The sequence below is a fragment of the Sciurus vulgaris genome (assembly GCF_902686455.1).
Source record: "Sciurus vulgaris genome assembly, chromosome: 14".
NCBI classification, from domain to species: domain Eukaryota; kingdom Metazoa; phylum Chordata; class Mammalia; order Rodentia; family Sciuridae; genus Sciurus; species Sciurus vulgaris.
In genome coordinates, this window is record NC_136475.1 from 7,687,478 (window position 1) to 7,704,849 (window position 17,372).

At 56.0% G+C, this 17,372-nt stretch overlaps 1 protein-coding gene across 1 annotated transcript in view; it reads right to left on the reverse strand.

Moving 5' to 3' along the window:
- Positions 1–2,807: 2,807 nt before the first annotated feature.
- The window catches only part of BCL2L11 (BCL2 like 11), a 59,113-nt gene continuing 44,548 nt past the window's right edge, over positions 2,808–17,372 (reverse strand). The window contains exon 4 of the mRNA XM_079110677.1: positions 2,808–3,003. Within this exon, the coding sequence (XP_078966803.1) occupies positions 2,944–3,003 (60 nt within the window). The 3' untranslated portion in view covers positions 2,808–2,943. The remainder of the gene's footprint in view (positions 3,004–17,372) is intronic.

Sequence of the window (17,372 nt, forward strand, 5' to 3'; positions counted from 1 at the left end):
CATCCATTCTCCTCCTTAGCTTTTGCTCAGGCCAATGTGGCAAAATCAGGGGAGCTGCATCTGAAATGGGTGCGGTGGGTCATTTGTGGGGGTGATGGGGAACAGTCATCAATGATGTGAGAATCGAATCTCCATGTAAATCAGGTGAGGCGAAATAGCTCCAGGGTTAAGTGCAGACGAGAGGATATGCAAACTTCAGGGGAACCCATTCCAGCTTCAGCTCGTGCGGACCACCCTGACTTACACTGGAGTGACTGCCACTCACCAGTTTATTTGCAAATGGGCAAAGAGGAACCTAAAACACTTTCATGACCTTAAAAGAGAAACCCGCCAGCTGAAGAGGGTGTTCGTCTGGCAGCTCATGACTGTGGCAGCCCCTTTGCTCCGGGCCTTGACTTGGCTGAGTCATTCTGCCTGGGGGTGGGGACCCCCCAGTGCCCAGCTGCCACCTGCCCACCTGAGACTTGGCTACTACAACTTCAGGGTCTTGCTACCTGCCCTATTTTCATGGCTATATGTATATATTTTGTCCTTAGGTAAAAAGCATGAAATTTATGTAAAGTTCCGTATTAAGGTAAAAATTCACATTTAAGTTCCAGCTGATTTGTTTTGTTTTGTTTTTGTTTTTGTAGCAGGGATTGAATGCAGGGGCCCTTAACCACTGAGCCATATCCCCAGTCCTTTTTATATTTTATTTAGAGACAGGGTCTCACTAAATTGCTTAGGGCCCACTAAATTGCTGAGGCTGACTTCGAACTCACAATCCTCCTGCCTCAGCCTCCCGAGTTGCTGGGATTACAGGCGAAAGGATCTTCCTTTCACCTGTTTTTCTCTTCCTCCAAAATTGCAATTTATTCTATTTTACAGACAGCCCCTAGTAGAATGTTGAACGAAAAGAGGAAATCACAGAAAAATAGGGACGCTCTGACAGCACCCCGTCCTCACACACACAAGAAGAAAATCTGAAAGGCCCACAGATACACAGCAGCGTGAACATGGAATATATTTTCTAAATTTTTCTTTTCTCCGATGTGTGATTATTGTAGAATGAGCTTATATTACTTTTGCGATTAGAAACTATTTATTTTCAGTGTTTATTTTCCCTGGCACTGGGACTGCACCCCAGGCGTGGCACGTGCTGGGCAGGCGCTCCGCCACGGAGCACCTTGCTACCATCCAACTATGCAGGCGCCCAGGCACTGGATGGCCTCTGCCCGGGGGTTTTCCTGGTAGAGCTCTTGCCCTGGACGAGCTGGTTACGTCCTCCCACGGCAATTTCTCCTCCTGTCCTCCTAGCTTTGGCTCCTCCTGCAGATGAAGAAAGTGCTCGGTGTGTTCTCTGAATCAGGGAACCGTGCGTTCGTTTTCACTTCTTGTTATGAGAGTTTTAAACGTCTGCAGAAGACCTCGCTGCCTCCACGAGGCCCCGCCGTCTGCCCTGCACTGTGGCCCCCGCTCACTGGGAGCCATGGGTCCCTCCTGTCTGGCAGAAGCAGGCAGCACCCCAGATCCCCCAAGGGATCCACACCTCCAGCCCAACCTGGTGCCAACAGGGCCGGGGCCCGGGAAGTGGGAGTCAGCAGGCCTGGGAGAGGCCAAGAGGCCATTCCCACCTGGCAGCAGGAGGTGGCCAGGGAGGAAGCACTGGACTCTACTCCCGACTTCTCACCATGTTGACTGGCTGGAGGGGAGGGCAGCAACTGTGCACCCGACTCAGGGGCAGCCAGGGGCCATGACTGGCCCCTTTTACACCAGGACAGTGTCATCTGGGCTGAGGATGGAACTTAGCAACAACTCCTACCACAACCTCGGCCTTACACCTACATAAAGTGACTGCCAGATAAACAAGAAGGTTAAATAGGATCCAGAGTCCCCACATGTAGTAGCCAGGATGCTTACGACATCATGCAAAGTCAATTGTCATATGAAGAACCAGGACAATTACAATCTGAATGGGAGAAGACCATCAACGGAGGCCAACACCAAGATGGCGCCAATGTTGGAATATTCTGAAGAGTATTTGAATGCAGCAATCAGAAAACAATTTCATACACCTTGAAACAAAAGAATAAAATAAAAATCATTCTGAAATGTAAGTAAAGGACTGGTGTGAAATAGTAAACTAGAAATTATGAAGTTGAAAAATATAGCATCTGAAATCAAAACACAGCAGAGAGGCTGAAGAGCAGTTCGGAGACAACAAGGAAGAAATCAGTAAACGTGAAAACAGAAGATGAGGAATGAACCCATCTGTACAATAGAAAAGGAAAAGAACAATCCGGAGATCCATGGACTGCCAACAGAAGAGCTAAGCTCATATATTCAGAGTCAAGTCCCAAAACGGAGGAGAGAGTGGGACTGGCCAGTGGGGCAGCCGGACCTCGGGTCCACGTGCAGGAGACCCAGCAAACGAAGTCACCCTGGGGAAGACGGTCTATCCAAGCATGGTCCAGTGAGGAGGCCCCAGGCACTGCAGGGCAAGGCCACTGAGCTCCCGGGGCCTCGCCACCTTCAGAGTCACGTCCCGTCACAGTGCAGGTGACTTCCAGAAGGTGCCACAAGCCCACCTTCGACCCCCGCCGCAGGAGCCTTCCTTCCAGGGCCGTGGGGCTGCGGCCAGTGACAACTACCACCCTCCCTCCTCCCTCCTCGAAAGTCCTGAGAGGACTCAATCCATGTCCCTCCAAATCAACCCGCACGAGCCTCTGTGAAAACCAGCCGTCAGATTTCCTGCCCACCCAAGGAAGTCCTCGTGGTGGGAAAGGGCCACGCAGGGACGAGGAAGCCTGCGCGAGACCCAGCAGACAGGGTGCCAGGCAAGCAGGACCTTCGGAGATGGCCCAGGAGGCTCCTAGGTGGGTATGATCGGGACCGCTGAGCGCTGAGTGTCACCTCCGGACTGCGGGGGCTTCAGATCCATCTGGAGCATGACCAGGACAGATTTCAGGCCGCGAGGACGGGGCCAAACACGTGCAGTCCGGTACTGCGGCCCCGATCCAGGTCCTGAAACGAAAGAGAGGCGAGGGATCCAGGTCAAATCATCTTCCCCCAGCCCAACTGCAAAGGCCAACCCGTCGGAGAACGACCGGCAGGAGACCAGGACCATGCAAGTCACCCGGGCAGCCGCAGGATTTCCCGCAGTTCACCTGGGCACAGTTGGGCACCTAAGCTCACTGGTTCCTGGGCATTCCTTCCTGTGGTCAGAAAACATGTCCTGTCCACCGGCTACCCACCTGAAATTGTTCTCTAAGAACTGACAGTGTGTGACACACTTTTAATCATTTTTAATTTATCGATGATTTCAATAAATTTGAGTTAATTTATATGTGATTGACATTTATGATTTTATGAAATGTCACTTGGAAGATCATTATATGTAATGGTTTTGAGGCGATAATATGAAGGTCTAGGCAATCTGAATATCCTGTTTCAGAGACAGATCACTTCTTGGAATGTGATGATGAATGAAGTGCTGATTAATGCACGTTTTTAAAGAAAAAAATGGCTCTGCAAAAATAACAAAATAAAAGCAAATAGAAGTTAAAAGAAGACTTTAACAACACTATTAATAAAATTGACCACTTGGCATTTACAGCCCCCTTCATTCAGAAATAGAAGAGTACATCTTCACGGCACATGGAACATCTTCTAAGATATATTCTATATCCACAGTCATAAAACTGTGCTTGGTAAATTCAAGGATTCAAGTTATACAGAGCAATTTAAAAAGAAATCAAAACACAGAAAGGTGAATGGAAAATTCTTGAGTAATTGAAAATGAAATCACCAATTTCCGAATAACAATTGGATCAAATGAGAAATCAAAATGAAAATCAGAAAGTGTTCTGAACAGAACGAGCTAGAACACATCCTATGGTCCTTTGCAGGATCGCCGCCACCATCCCTGGGAGGGGACGCAGGACACTGACGGGCTGTTTCAGGAAAAACAAAAGGAAACAGTCTCCAGTCAATGTCTTCAACTTTCACGTCAGTGAATTTAAAAAGAAGAGCAAACTGTAAGCAAGTAAAAATAAAGAAGGAAATAATAAAGCTCAGAATGGAAAAATTCGTGAAATAGACAACCGGAAAACAGGAGCTAAAAGTCAATAAAACCAAAATCTAGTTCTTTGAAGAGCTCAATAAAACTTTAAAACCTCTAGTTATATTGATCAGTAAAAATTTCTTTAAGACACAAATGAGCCCAATATTAGGAATGATAGAGGTGACATTCCTCAGAGTCTAGAAATATTAAAAATAAGAAAACATTATGAACAAGTGTATGCCTATAAATCAGAAAATTTAGCAGAAATGGAGAAATTTGAACGATGTAACCTACTGGAGCTCACTTAGAAAAGAGTAGCCCAGGGAGTCTCTGGTCATGACTCATGACCCCCACATTCACGAATGCGGAACCCAGGCACAAACCAACCTGAAGGACCCAGGTGTGAATCCTGACCTGGCCATCCCATCCCACAGTGCTGACCCCCTGCCAGACTGCTATCCTCCTATGCAGGGTCCCCAAGCCTGGCCAGTTTTCCCCAGGGGAGACTCGGCAGGTAGACGTCCCCACACACATACCTGCAGGGCCTGGATCTTGGGAGGTGGGGTTTGAGGTCTAGGAATTTGCATATTAGTCATTGTGACGGGGTCCCAGAAAGGTACCCAGTTTTCCCCAAGACTAAAACCAGATGATAGCTGGTCTTCGTGGGACATGCCTGTCAACCCAGTGGCTTAGGAGACTGAGGCAGGAGGATTGCATGTTTGAGGCCAGTTTCAGCAATGTAGCAAGGTCCTGTCTCAAAATAAAAAAAAATAAAGAGCTGGGGATGTAGCTCAGCGCACATGGGCTCAAACAAAGAAGAGAAAAAAAACGAGGCTGCAGTTGCTGCAGAGACCTGCCCAGCCTCACTTCTGGATCCAGACGAGCTCTTGAAAAGATTAGGTAGGCAGCCACTGTGGCCTGGGAAGCAAGCTGCAGGCAGCGGGGGCCAGTGCTGGAAAGGATCCTCCCCAGCTACCTCAGAACCAAAGGTCAGCATGCGGAGCACAGGCAGCACCCAGCCAAGCCCCTGACACGCACTGCAGTTAGGGAGGAGACCGTCCCAGGACAAGGGGGCGACCCTCAAGCCCCGGCTGGTCCACTTCACGAGGGCCTTAGGCCTTAGATTAGGTTGGCCTCAGACGTTTTCCAAATTCGGAGTGTTCTGCCAGCATTCTCTCTGTTCACCCACCGAGGGGCCCGAGGGGCAGAGATGGCAGTCGTCATGGCGGGGGGGAGCCAAGGAGCAACGCAGAGCCTCCTGAGTCTCATGCCTCAGTCTGCGCTGCTCTGAGTGCGAGAGAAAAGCGAGGACAACGGCAGCCACGTGGGCCTCTGGACGCTGGGCTGAGCACCCTGGGCCTGGAAGGGGAGGGGCCTGCAATGGCCAGGACCGGCCGGGGGCCATGATCCGTGTGCGCTGGAGCCGTGATGAAGGTGACGACCATCTTACAGGAAGATCCCTCCCCACGTGTCCCCAAGACCGCAGGCAAAGTGCCCTCTCAGGGCTGCACCTGGGAGCCTCTGCCTCCCCAGGCCCAGGCTTCGCCTGCTGTGAAGTCCAAGGTGCCCCAGGGTCTCCCCAGGCCCCGCTTCCTCCCAGCTGAGACCCCGCCAGGGCTGGGGCTGCGGTAATCTCTCCTCTCCGCATCTCGCAGGCCGGGTCTGCAATCTGTCCGCGCAGCCTCCATTCGGAGGTCCACGCAGGAAGGTCCTGGCTGTGTGCGCCCCTTCTCGGGGCCTGTCTAGATGTCCATCTCTGTCCGGTCTCTTCCTCTCCCTGCTCTGGGGGAGTCATCGCCAGGCCTCGCAAGGTCGAGTCCCCCCAGGTCCCCCATGGGGACCAAGGAAGGCCCGGAACCCACCTCCCGCCTGGACAGGACTCCAGGAAGGACGGGGAACTGCTGGGAACCCACAGGCTGTCGGGAGCCTTCGCCTGAACCCTGCCTGGCCTCTGGCGAAAGAAGCCCAGCCCGGCAGCAGAGCGCCCAGTGGCCCCAGAGGGGCCTGCTGAGGAGCTGTGTCCCATCCGGGCACGGCTGGGGAGCCAGGGGCACAGAGGACATCAGCAGGGAGGGGCTGGGGAGGAAGCCCTGCTTCCAGTGGGCTGCTGTCCCACGCGGATCACGGAATCACTGACGCTCAGGGGGTGGCCTGAGCGTCACACAGCAGAGAGGGGACAGGACCGGGCTGGTGACGGTCCTAACCAGGCGGGTCCCTCTCCGCCCAGCGCCCGGCACACGGCAGGTGCTCCCTGAAAAGGGCTGACGGCTAGGAACGCGGAACCGGCCAGACAGCCTCGGTGCTTGAGCTGGGATCTCGGGACGAGGAGGTTCTAGGGCGCAGTTAAGAGGGTGCCCTCCACGCCGGCTGGCAAGGCGAGGTCGAGGAGCAGGGCAGGTGCCAGGCGGGGGAAGTGCAGAGCCTGGGAGATGCGGGCAGAGCGGGACTCCAGGGAGCAGCCTGCGCGGGGTGGCCTTGCAGGTGGGCGGCCCAGTGCTCTTGGGTGGGCCCAGCCTGGACGGTGAGGGATCCCTGCCCACCTGGTACCTCAGGGGCAAGCAGAGCCACCTGTCCCCTGGGTCTGGGCAGCCACAGAGGCCTGTCTCAGGAAGAGGCCAAGAACGGGGCAGCAAGTTAGCAAGCCACCCAGGGCTCTGCAGCTCCGTGTCTGTGGTCATCACAAAATACCGCACTGGAGGAAGAAGAGTCGTACTGCCCGCAGACGGGGAGAGCGGAAGTTCCAGGTCGGGAATCCTGTCTCCTCTCGGGTGAGGGTTGGGCCCCCTGTGGTGGGGGCACCATGCCAGGCAGGATCGCATGACAGGACCGGGACTCAGACTCCTTCTGACGCTTGCCTCTTGTGGGAGCCAATCAGGGCCGGCAAGACCGCCATGGGTCCCTCGGGGGCATCATTCCCAGTGACCTGACCACCCCCTGCCAGGCCTCACTTCTCAGAGGATCCACGACCCACCTCTCAACCCCCACTGGGGGACCAACCGTCCAACACGTGGATCTTTGGGGACACATCAAACCCTCTCCAAACCGCAGGAGGGCCAGTGCACTGTGGGCCTCCGCCTCCTGGTCTTCACCGCTGTCCCGGACTCCACCTCCCCACCATTGACGCTCAGGGACCGCCCAGCGGTCAAGAGGGGCCTGGGAAGTCTCCTGGGTTCTACCCTAGCTCCACGCCCGCTGGCCGTTCCAGCTCAGGCACATGTCTTAATACACATAAGCCTCTTTCTCCTCATATATAAAATGGGATAATTTTAAAACAGATATGGGGGAGGGTGTAGGGAGATGTTGGTCAAAAAAGAGTTTTAGTTGGATAAAAGGGTTAAGTTCCAGGCTGGGCATGGTGGGGCACACTTGTAATTCCAGCTACTCTGGAGGCTGAGGCAGGAGGATTGAAAGTTCAAAGCCAGCCTTTAGTAAGGCCCAGAGCAACTTAATGAGACTCTGTCTCAAAATTTAAAAAAAAAAAGGGGGGGGGGGGCAGCTGGGGATGTGGCTCAGGGGTTAAGTACCCCTGGGTTCAATCCCTGGTACCAAAAACAAAAACAGGGGGAGGGGTCAAATTGCATAGATCCCCTGCTGGACACGGGAACTACATTAAGGACAATGTCTTGTATGTTTCAAAATTGCTAACAGAGTGAATTTTAAGTACTTTCATTACAAAAAAGATAATTACGTGAGGTAATACGTGTCGGTTAGGTTGACTTTGCCATTTCCCAACGCACACATATTTCAAAACACGTTGTGCTCTCGATATGTACAATAAATACTTTAGCTTTTATTTGTATTTAACTTTTATTTGTCAATTAAAAATATCCCATTTCTTAAGTCAGGTTAAATGTAGCTAGCTCAGGCACTTCTCCGTGGTGGTATGTGTACCTGTGTTGAAACCCCACGTAAAGTCCTACTATTTATTTTTAAGTTTCTATGTATCAGTTTAAAAATAATAAATAGAAAAAAAATGGATTACTAAGTGTAAAAAATAAGTTAATTGTCCAACAAAGAATAATTAGTTAATGAAAAAAAAGGTAATGCCATGGAGTTCTTGGCCTCTTGCCTGACACGCGGGTCAGTGCGGCTCAGTCACGGTCACCGCGGTTCTTGTCCCCAGAGCCCCGAGTGGAGGCCTTGGGGTCATTCCATGGGGCCGATTCGCTCCGTGGAGGTGAGCAGCCCCTGGGTGAGGGAAGGGCGCTGCGGACGCCGAGGCCCGCTGGGAGCAGGCCGCCGGGGTCCCCCGTCCCCTCCCTGCGCACCTGCGTCCCTCCCCGGGTGGGCAGCCCCGCCTCTCCCCCACCGCAGCCTCCCCAGGACGCAGCCTCCCCAGGACGCAGCCTCCCCAGGACGCAGCCTCCCCAGGACGCAGCCGCCCAGGACGCTCGCCAGCACTCGGCCACTTTATGGTTGGTTTGTTTGCTCCCAAAGACATAAAACCAGGCTTATCAAACCAAAGCCACACTTCGGCCTGCTGTCTTGAGAGGGAAATTCCAGCACTATCTGGGCACTTTAGCCCCCAGGAACACTCAGTTCCCAGGGGAGCTGGCGACACGCTCCGGCTGACCTTCACTCCCTGCTCACTCCTTCGGCCACGCTCCCAGTCACGAGGCAGGTGGGCAGGGAGCCAGGCAGGGAAGTGCCCGGAGAACCTGCCCACCTCCAGCTGGGCACCTTGAGGAAGTTTCTAAACCTCTCTGAGCCTTGTGTCCAAGGGCAGGCCCCTCCTCAAGAATGAGATGATACTGAGATAGGGATTTAGGATCAAGACAGCTACCGAGTCCCAGGGGAAACGCCCATGAGTCACTGGGACGCAGAAAGCGCTCAGGAACAGCTGTTCCTCTAGAGTGACCAACGCCCCGGGCCCGCGCCCCGTGAATGAGAATGCGCAGGCGCGGGAAGGCCGGGCGAGACCCCGCCCCCACACGGACCCCAGCCCGAGACCCCGCCTCTCGTGGGGTCCGCCCCCCCTGAGCGCGCCTCTCTTCCCAAGCAGACCTGGCTGCGCCTTTTCGCCCGTTTCTGGCGAAGGCTGCCATTCTTTTCCCTCCTTTGTGCCAAGAACCCGCTCCCCTCTGGGAACCTCTCAGACCCTCCTCCAAAGACATCTCCCCGAGACCTATGAGGAAGTGTTTGCCTGGCCTTTGAGCCGCGGGGGACGCGCGTGGCCACAGAAAGGAGCTGTGACCGCGGGCTCAGGGCGCCGCCCGAACTAGGGCATGAGCCGGAGCGGGCGCGGGTCTGGAGCCTGCATAGAGGTCGCGGCGGAGGTGCGGGAGGCGGCCACACGTGCAGGGAAGGACACGGGTTTCCCGGCTGAAAAGCAGAGACCTATTGCGAGAACTGGGTCCTTCTCCCCCAGGCCAGTCCAGTAACACGGTTTTAAGAAAAGGAAAAAGGTTTATTGCTTTGCCAGCCAAGGAGACGCGCAGGGGACCCCTCCCAGAGGCGGTGGTTCTGCCCCTCAGGGAGAACGCGGCGTTCAAAGAGGCCACGCAAAGGCTCCATCCCCCGTTCTCCGTTGTAATTCGCTTGTTACTTTGGGAGGGAGTCACTTCTGAGAGCTGCAGTCCCATCCCCAAAGTTTGGACGACTTTGTCCCTGTGGTGGGTGTGCCCAGGGACAGAGCCCTGCCCAGGACGGGCAGGAAGGGGATCCTGCTCCCCTGAGACTAGGGAGGAGCAGGCAGAGAGGAGGAGAAAGGAGCACGTCCATTGTAAACACAGGCAGAGTGGCCAGCAGCCGGGGTTATGGTCAAAGTGTGAAGTGGACCCTGTTGCGCAGGAGCACGTCCTGAGGTCCTACTGACCCCAGCTGGCCTCGCCCGGGCGGTCATGGCCTTCTGGCCTGCACAGAAATGCGGGTGCACAAGCCTCCCATCCCTCCCTCCAGCCCCACCCCAGCAGTGCACCCTGGGGGAGGCTCCCTGGCCTGTCCTCCAGTGGGGACAGGGGCTGGACTCACACCTGCCCTGGTATTCTCCCAGTGTCCGAGCCTGCCAGTGCCCACCGCCACCCAGGGGGAGGCCGTGGAGGGCTGGGTGTGTGGAACAGCAGTACCCTCCCCAGGATGCCCGAGGGACAAGGCTGTGCCCAGGAGAAAGCCGAGCCCTGAGGCACAAGGTGCAGGACCCTCTTGAGGAGTGAAGGGTCCTCAGAAGGCGGGCAGGAGTCCTGAAGAGGGCTGGGCCGGGCCAGGAGGTGGATCTGGAGGTGGAGGGGCGCACGCCGTTGGAGGAAGGAAGGAGGTGCCTGCTGGGGTGGTCTTGGAAGAGCTGAGACCGGGTGCTTTCCACCATGGGCTGGGTGGATACAGGAAGTTGGGTGACCAGGTTCAGTACAGGGCAGGGGCACAGGAGCAGCTGTGATCAGAGGCAGAGGACAGGACAAAGACAGCCTGGGCGTGCCCACCCGGAGGGACCTTCTCCCGCCCTGCCCGTGTCCTACCTCTGTCTTCTGAAGTGGACCTGCGGGCCTGGGAAGAGGAGGCTCTGAATGAGACCGTGGTTGCTCGATCTGTGCTCCGACCCTGGTTCTCTCCCCGTCATCCCCGTCCCTGGAGCATTTCAGCTGGGCCAGGACTGTCCCGGATGCGGCCTCTTCCGTCTTTCATTAAAGTGCAAGAGAGTCAGCCACGACGATCACAAAGGAGACACACATAAAAGGAACTGCAGTTTAGTTGTGATGTTGGAAATGAAAATAAACAAGGGGCTGAGATAAAGAATATAAGAGGGAACCGGCCTGGCCCGTTATCCCAGTGGCTCAGAAGGCTGAGGCAGGAGGATAGCAAGTTCAAAGTCAGCCTCAGCGATTTAGCAAGACCCTGCCTCAAAACAAAAAAATAGAAAGGGCTGGGGACGTGGCTCAGTGATGGGTTCAGTCCCTGGTACCAGTAAATAAATAAAATAAACAGGGACTGCTTTAGATAAGGTGGGTTAACAGCGACCACTATAAGCAGACAGCAGTTAAAACTGAGCCAGAATGAAGGGCAATAGTGATTCCGTGAAGAACAGGGAGAATATTCCAGGCAAGAGAAATGGCCTGCTAGGACTTGTAAAAGGAAAGAGCTTGGGTGGGGAGGGGAGGATCTGAGAGGAGAACATCCCGAGCTGAGGAGGGAGGGGAGGGCGTGCCTTCTAGACCAAGACCGGTTCAGGACGCACCCCAGGACGGACGGACACACAGGGGTGAGGACCTGCCCGAGGAGAGAGCTCAGGTGCGTGGGTGAAACAGCCATGCCAACTTTTCAGGGGGCCAAAGGCTGAAGGACCCAGGGGACCGGTGTGCTGGGGAAACTGGAGAGTCTGCTCTGAACGTGCCAATTATGGGATGGCCGAAGTCTCCTGGTTGGGATGTTACAGGCCCCTATGGTCTGCCAATCAGAAGCAGATTCAGAGAAGTCCAGGCTGGGGATTTAGTTTGGGATCACTGGCATAGGTATGGTATTTACATCCAAGGGATTAAGCCAGGCAGGGTGACCCTCTCCGGAGGCTGAGGCAGGAGGATGGCAAGTTCAAAGCCAGCCTCGGCAACCTGGCAAGACCCTAAGCAACTCGGTGAGACCCTGTCCCAAAATAAATAAAATATAAAAAAGTGCTGGGGATGTGGCTCTGTGGTTAAATGCCCCTGGGTTCAATCCTTGATGCCAAAAATAAATGAATACATAAATAAGTCCAAGGGACTATAGGGCAAGTGAGGAAGAGGACACAAGAGGGCCCAAGGAGGCGCATTCAGCGTGAGGAAAGGAGGAGGGCCACGAAGCAGGACTGGCCGACAACATGGGAGAACACCCAAGGTGACACCGCGCGGAGTGTGTCCGCAGGGAGGGAGTGTCCTTCTGCTACATGGAAGGACCATGATGAAGGCCAAGAGCTGGCCAGATGGGTCCCTGGGACCTTGACCGAGTGTCAGGGAGAGCGGTGGGGGCAGAGCCAGGTTCAGCGGGTTCAGGAGGGCACAGAGTCAAGAAAGTGGAGACAAAGTAGATACAGCGGGTTATTTTGAGAAGGCTGAGCCCGAAGCAGAGGAATGAGGAGGCGGCTGAGTACGGAGGGACTGGACAAGGGGGGACCAAGGCAGCCTGGCAGCATGAGAAAGAGACAGGGACAAAAGCCAGAGAGGCTCACGTAGCTGGAAGAGAGGAACCCAGAGCAGGAACAGCCGGGGAGGGACGTGGGGCACGGATGGGGAGGCGGGGGTGGAGGAGCTGGGCCGCCAGCCGGGCAGGCGAGAGTTCAGCAGAGTGGCAGAGGAGTCCAGCCTGGAGGCAGGGGAGGCTGCGGGAGGGAGGCCCACAGGCAGGGACCTGGAGCCAGGAAGCGGGCAGTGGGAACTGCTGGGCTGGCGGCTGGACAGGTGCTTGGAGCCCAGGTTAAAGGATGAGCCTGTCCAGGGGTGGCTGCAGGGGGCCCGAGGAGCCCTGCAGGGACAGGCTTCCAGGGAGGGTGGGCTCCATGCCACGGGGCCCATCTGGTCGGATGTGGTGGTGACGGGGGGAACAAGACTGACCAGGGGGGCGGCGCAGCCCACAGCCTTGCCCCCACGATGTCCCAAGAAGGCTCTGGAGCACCCTGCCATTCCGCCACCTTCTGGTGTGGGACCCTGGAGACGCCTTCGCCTTCGCTGGCCTTGAGTGGCTTCGCTCTTCCGACACGGGATGACGACGTGTGCCCTGCCTCTGAGCGTCGTGGGGAAGACGCAGGAGACAGTTTAGGCAAAGCATCGAAACCAGTGGCTGTTAGGGTTAAACAGCCCTCGGAAGGAGTTGAATTGTGGCCCCTAAAAGACACCCTGGACCTGCACGGGGACCTTACTGGGGACAAGTTTCTCTCAGATGTAATGAAGTCAAGGCTCTTGAGCTGAGATCAGCTTGGATCATCTGAGTGGCCTTAAACCCAATGACGAGGGTTCTTATGAGAAACAGTGGACACAGACACGGACCCGCGGGCAGGCACCCGCACGCACGCCCCATAGGAGAGAAGTCAGGTGCAGACGGAGGTGGGGACGGGAGGGACAGTCACAAGCAAAGGAACTCCTGGAAGAGGCACAGAGAAGTCTCTCCTGGATCCCAAGCAGGGACGCAGCCATGCTGCACCTTGATTTTGGACTTCTGGCCTCCAGAACTGTGAGTGGAGACACTTCTGCTGTTGAAAGCCAGCAACTTGGTGGAATCTGTTTCGCAGCCATAAGACACCGGCAATCCCCTCGGGGCTGGACCTCAATGATCCTCGCTGTGGGGAGCAACCTGGGTCCTGAGCAATAAGCCGCATGAAGACCGCAGGTCAATGAGGTGATCAGGGGACAGGGGGCGTCCCTCCCAACCCCCGACACACTGCCTCTCAACACAGGGACCTCTGAACGCTGCTTTGGGCTGTTGGTCATTATTCCCTCAGGTCTAACTGGCTCGGGTGGCTGGGATTCAGTAAGACACAGCGCCACCAGGATCAGAGACCCGCACCAACATATGCCTGTGTGAAGTGATGGACCAGCGTCCACCACCGTCTCCCCTGGTGATGTCAGAGGAGCGGGCAGTATGTCCCCAGACTGCCTGTGCTCTCCAGTGAGGTCCATTCCTTTCACTGCTAGGGATCAGCCGGGCCCTACGGTTTGGAAGAAGCAGTGAGGAGGAGGTGGCCATTTTTGGAGCTCAGTGTTCTCTGATAGTTCAACTCTGCCACCATAAGTACCCCACAGAGAGTGGCCGGCCAGGGCCGGGCAGTGGAGGAGGAAGTCGGTGGCTCTGGCTGTCATCAGTCGACCTGGGCCATGTCTTGCCAAGTCCCTAGGAGCTGGACTGCCTGACCATTGCTCTCCTCTGGGTCACTGCTCCTCAGTGGTGGGAGCCAGGAATCGGATATGCAGGATGCTCCGCTGGGCCAGGCTGGCTTCCACTTGGGGTCCTCTTCAACCGGAAATTGTGACAGGCTGCAGGACAGTAACTTCAGTCACAAAGCAGGAAGAAAGTTTTTGGCATGCCAGGCACCGTGGCACATTCCTGGAATCTCAGTAGCTCCGGAGGCTGAGGCAGGAGGATCGTGAGTTCGAAGCCAGCCTCAGCAAGTTAGTGAGGCCCTAAGCAACCCAGTAGACCCTGTCTCTAAATAAAATATAGAAAGGGCTGGAGATGTGGCTCAGTGGTCAAGCATCCCTGGGTTCCATCCCCAGTACTGCCCCCCACCAAAAAAAGTTCCTGGCATTTAGGAACACTGGTGAAGAATTCTGTCTCTCTCAAACTGGAGTTTTATTTGACATTTCTGGGGCAGAAACTAACTTATGTTATACAGTCCTTCTGCTCTTCAAAGCTTCAAGAGAAAAAAGAAAAAGGAAACCCCACAAATAATCACAGAAAAATGTCTTAATCTACTTAATTTTACTGATTTTGCAGTTCCCCTTCCCCAGCCTCTATCAGAAGGTCTACTTGTGGACCCCGAGAATTACCATCAGGGGAGGAAAGAGTCCAACGCAGCTTCTCAGCCACGGAGGTGCCTTGCCTGGGCTGTGGACGGACCGAACTCAGCAAGGCCGGAGTCCTTCGCAGCACACCTGCCTCTCTGGCATCTGTGCCGTCAGGTCGGGTCTGGAGGCAGTGTGTCCTGTCCACCCCAGGCCTCCTTCCCCACTGCTCTGGCCCTCCCTCTGCCCCAGCCCATGAGTAACAGCCATCCTGGCCGCACAAGGGGCTTTGGACCCAGGGACAGGTGCGTCCCCTCACACCTCAGGCCTCCGTCTAGCTGCGCACTTTCATGGCCTTGCTTGGCAGGTCAGTTCCTGTGCTGGACTCAGGTGGGGTGGACGAGGCGGTGACCCATGAGGTGGGCAAGAGCAGTCCTTCGATGTCCTGAGGGGCCCCCGAGGCCTCTCCCTGCCACCTGCCCGGGCTGCCCTGGCCCCTGCTGGTGGGAGTGCAAGCCCAATTTCCTCTGGGAGTTTGGAGAAAAGCCTGCCTGGGTGCCCGCCCCCCGGCAGGGCTGTGAAAGGCTACCGGGGACTGCGCCCACAGCAGACACCGTCATGGGTGGGGGCCAGGGGTGAGCTTCCACTCTCACTCTCCTCGTGGTTCTTCATTAGGCGCGAGGGCAGCCACCTCCCTCCCTGAGAAAAGGGCTCTGGCCTCCTCAGACGTCCTGAGCACCTACTATGTGCCAGTGCGGAAGCGGCAAGGGACAAGATTCACGCAGGCCTGCCAGTCACCCGACCAGAGAGGAGGCCAGGGTCCTTCCCTGTTGCCCCACTGCCACCCGAGGTCCAGCCCCCAAGTTCCAGCAGGTGGAGATGGGGATCCCAGGTGGCCGAATCCAGCTGTCCAGAGGGTACAGCGGAATCTTCACTGCATGAGGGTCAGGGAAGGCACAGCCCTGGGGCCGTCCAGTTGCCAACCTTGGGGTCCCAGGAGAGTGGGCTTTAGAAAGGGTGGGGCAGCAATGGCAGGTGGGCGTGAGCTGGGACATTCCAGGATACCCACGTGGCTGTCCCCGGACACAGCCCGGTGACAGGGATTTATTCCCCCTCGTCATTTTCTGATGACTAAGGATGACTTGTTCGGCACTGCACTAGTCACCAAGCTCAGACGGCAGCCAAACTGCCCCCAGTGCAGCCTCTGAGCCGCCTCCAGGCTCCTTCGGTGGGCCTTGTCACTTGTCCCCCGGGGCGTGGGACTAACTCATGGTCAGCATCTGCAGGCATGGCCCTCTGGGCAGCAGGAAGGACTTTAGGGAAAGCTAGGCCCCTGGGCCCAGGCAGGTGGAGCAGAGGGGGACACAAGTGGGCCCCCAAAAGAACAGGTCTTTTGCCAAAGGCTGGGCCTGCCGCTCAGGAAGAGGTCTGTCGCTCCAGTGGACGCCGTCCTCACTGCTCTTTAGAGTGGCAAGAAAGGGCCTGTCCTGGGGCCGAGCAGCCAGGACAGGTGAGGCTTCCAAAGGAAGATGGCCGAGACGGTCCGGAGAGATGTGGATGCCACACACCCACCCATCAGCTGCGGGCCTACTAGGTACCAGGCACCCCCAGGTCCTGCCGAGTAGGAGGGACGCAGGCTGACCCTCACAGTCCAGGGACAGAGATGCAACTTCGGATACATTTATTAAGCTCCCCCAGAGGGACTGGTGCACACACCGGAAGCCGGCAGGCGGCCGGGCTCAGCCACAGTCAGGCCAAGAGCACCCAGGGAGTAGTTTCTGGCTGAGCCCCCAGCAGGTTGGGGCAGGAGGGGACCCTGGGAGGGTTCCTGTGGGGGTTCCACAAAGGCCACTTCTGGGAGACCACAGCATCCTGAAGTAGCATGGGCACTTAGAAATGGCCGCCATTGTGAGAAGACACTTTGCTCTTCTACCTACTCAGACTGAAAGGTGCCCCCAGGGCCTGTGCGTGTCCTGCTCAGGCAGGAAGACACTTTCCCTAGTGCTAAGCACCCCTGGACCTCCTGAGCTGTGGGAGGAAGGTGGGGACCTGGCACACAGGACCACCCTCATTGTCCACCTGGTCTACCTCCGCCCACCCGCCTGAGTTCACCAACCACCCCTCCTCTCTGACCCCCCGCAGCCCTTCAGGTTTGTCAACAGGGGCCCTGACTCACCTGACCACAGCCGAGTGCCCAGGACCACCTTACCAGCACCAGCTGTTGCCTTGGCCCTGGCCCTCTAGCCCACTGTTCACCCGCTCACCCCGGTTGGCAGGACGCCTGCACCAGAGTGAATCGCCAGGGGTAGTGGGATGAGAATGGGACCTTTTGCAACTACACAAATCTAAACAGGCAGAAGGCACCTTCTCGTGCTGTCCTTCAGAGCACGCGCCCAGGGAGAACCGCCCACCTGGTGGGCCGGAGGCGTCCTCGGGATTGGACTCCAGGCTGCCAGGGAACTTCTAGAGACACTGCACTGGAAGCCACAGGAGATTGGAGAGGTGGCCCTTGCTTGTGTAAAGCCCCAAAGAGTGGAAGATTCCCCACAAAGTGCTCCAAGGTGAGGGTCCCCTTCCCCTAGATGATGGACACTCAGTGAGCATCATGGAACATCATAGAATAAACACACGGATGAGGGCAAGTCCTTCCAGATTCCCGGGCTGGAGACAACAGAATCCTTCACCTACACTTAAATGGCACAGACACTTGATAGGAGCTGATGGAAGAAGAAAAACGTCCCCCCACCCCGCCCTAGCCTTTCAAAATGGCAGCTGGTGACGAGGAAGCTGGGGCTAACGCTCTCTTCTTCCAAGGCTCCAGATTTCAAGGTCACAGAATTTATTTACTTTTATTAAAAAAAAAAAAAAAAACAGGCCACATTTTCTACATCCAGTGCTTTGTGTGTGAGACTTCTCAGCAGAAGGAAGTAACA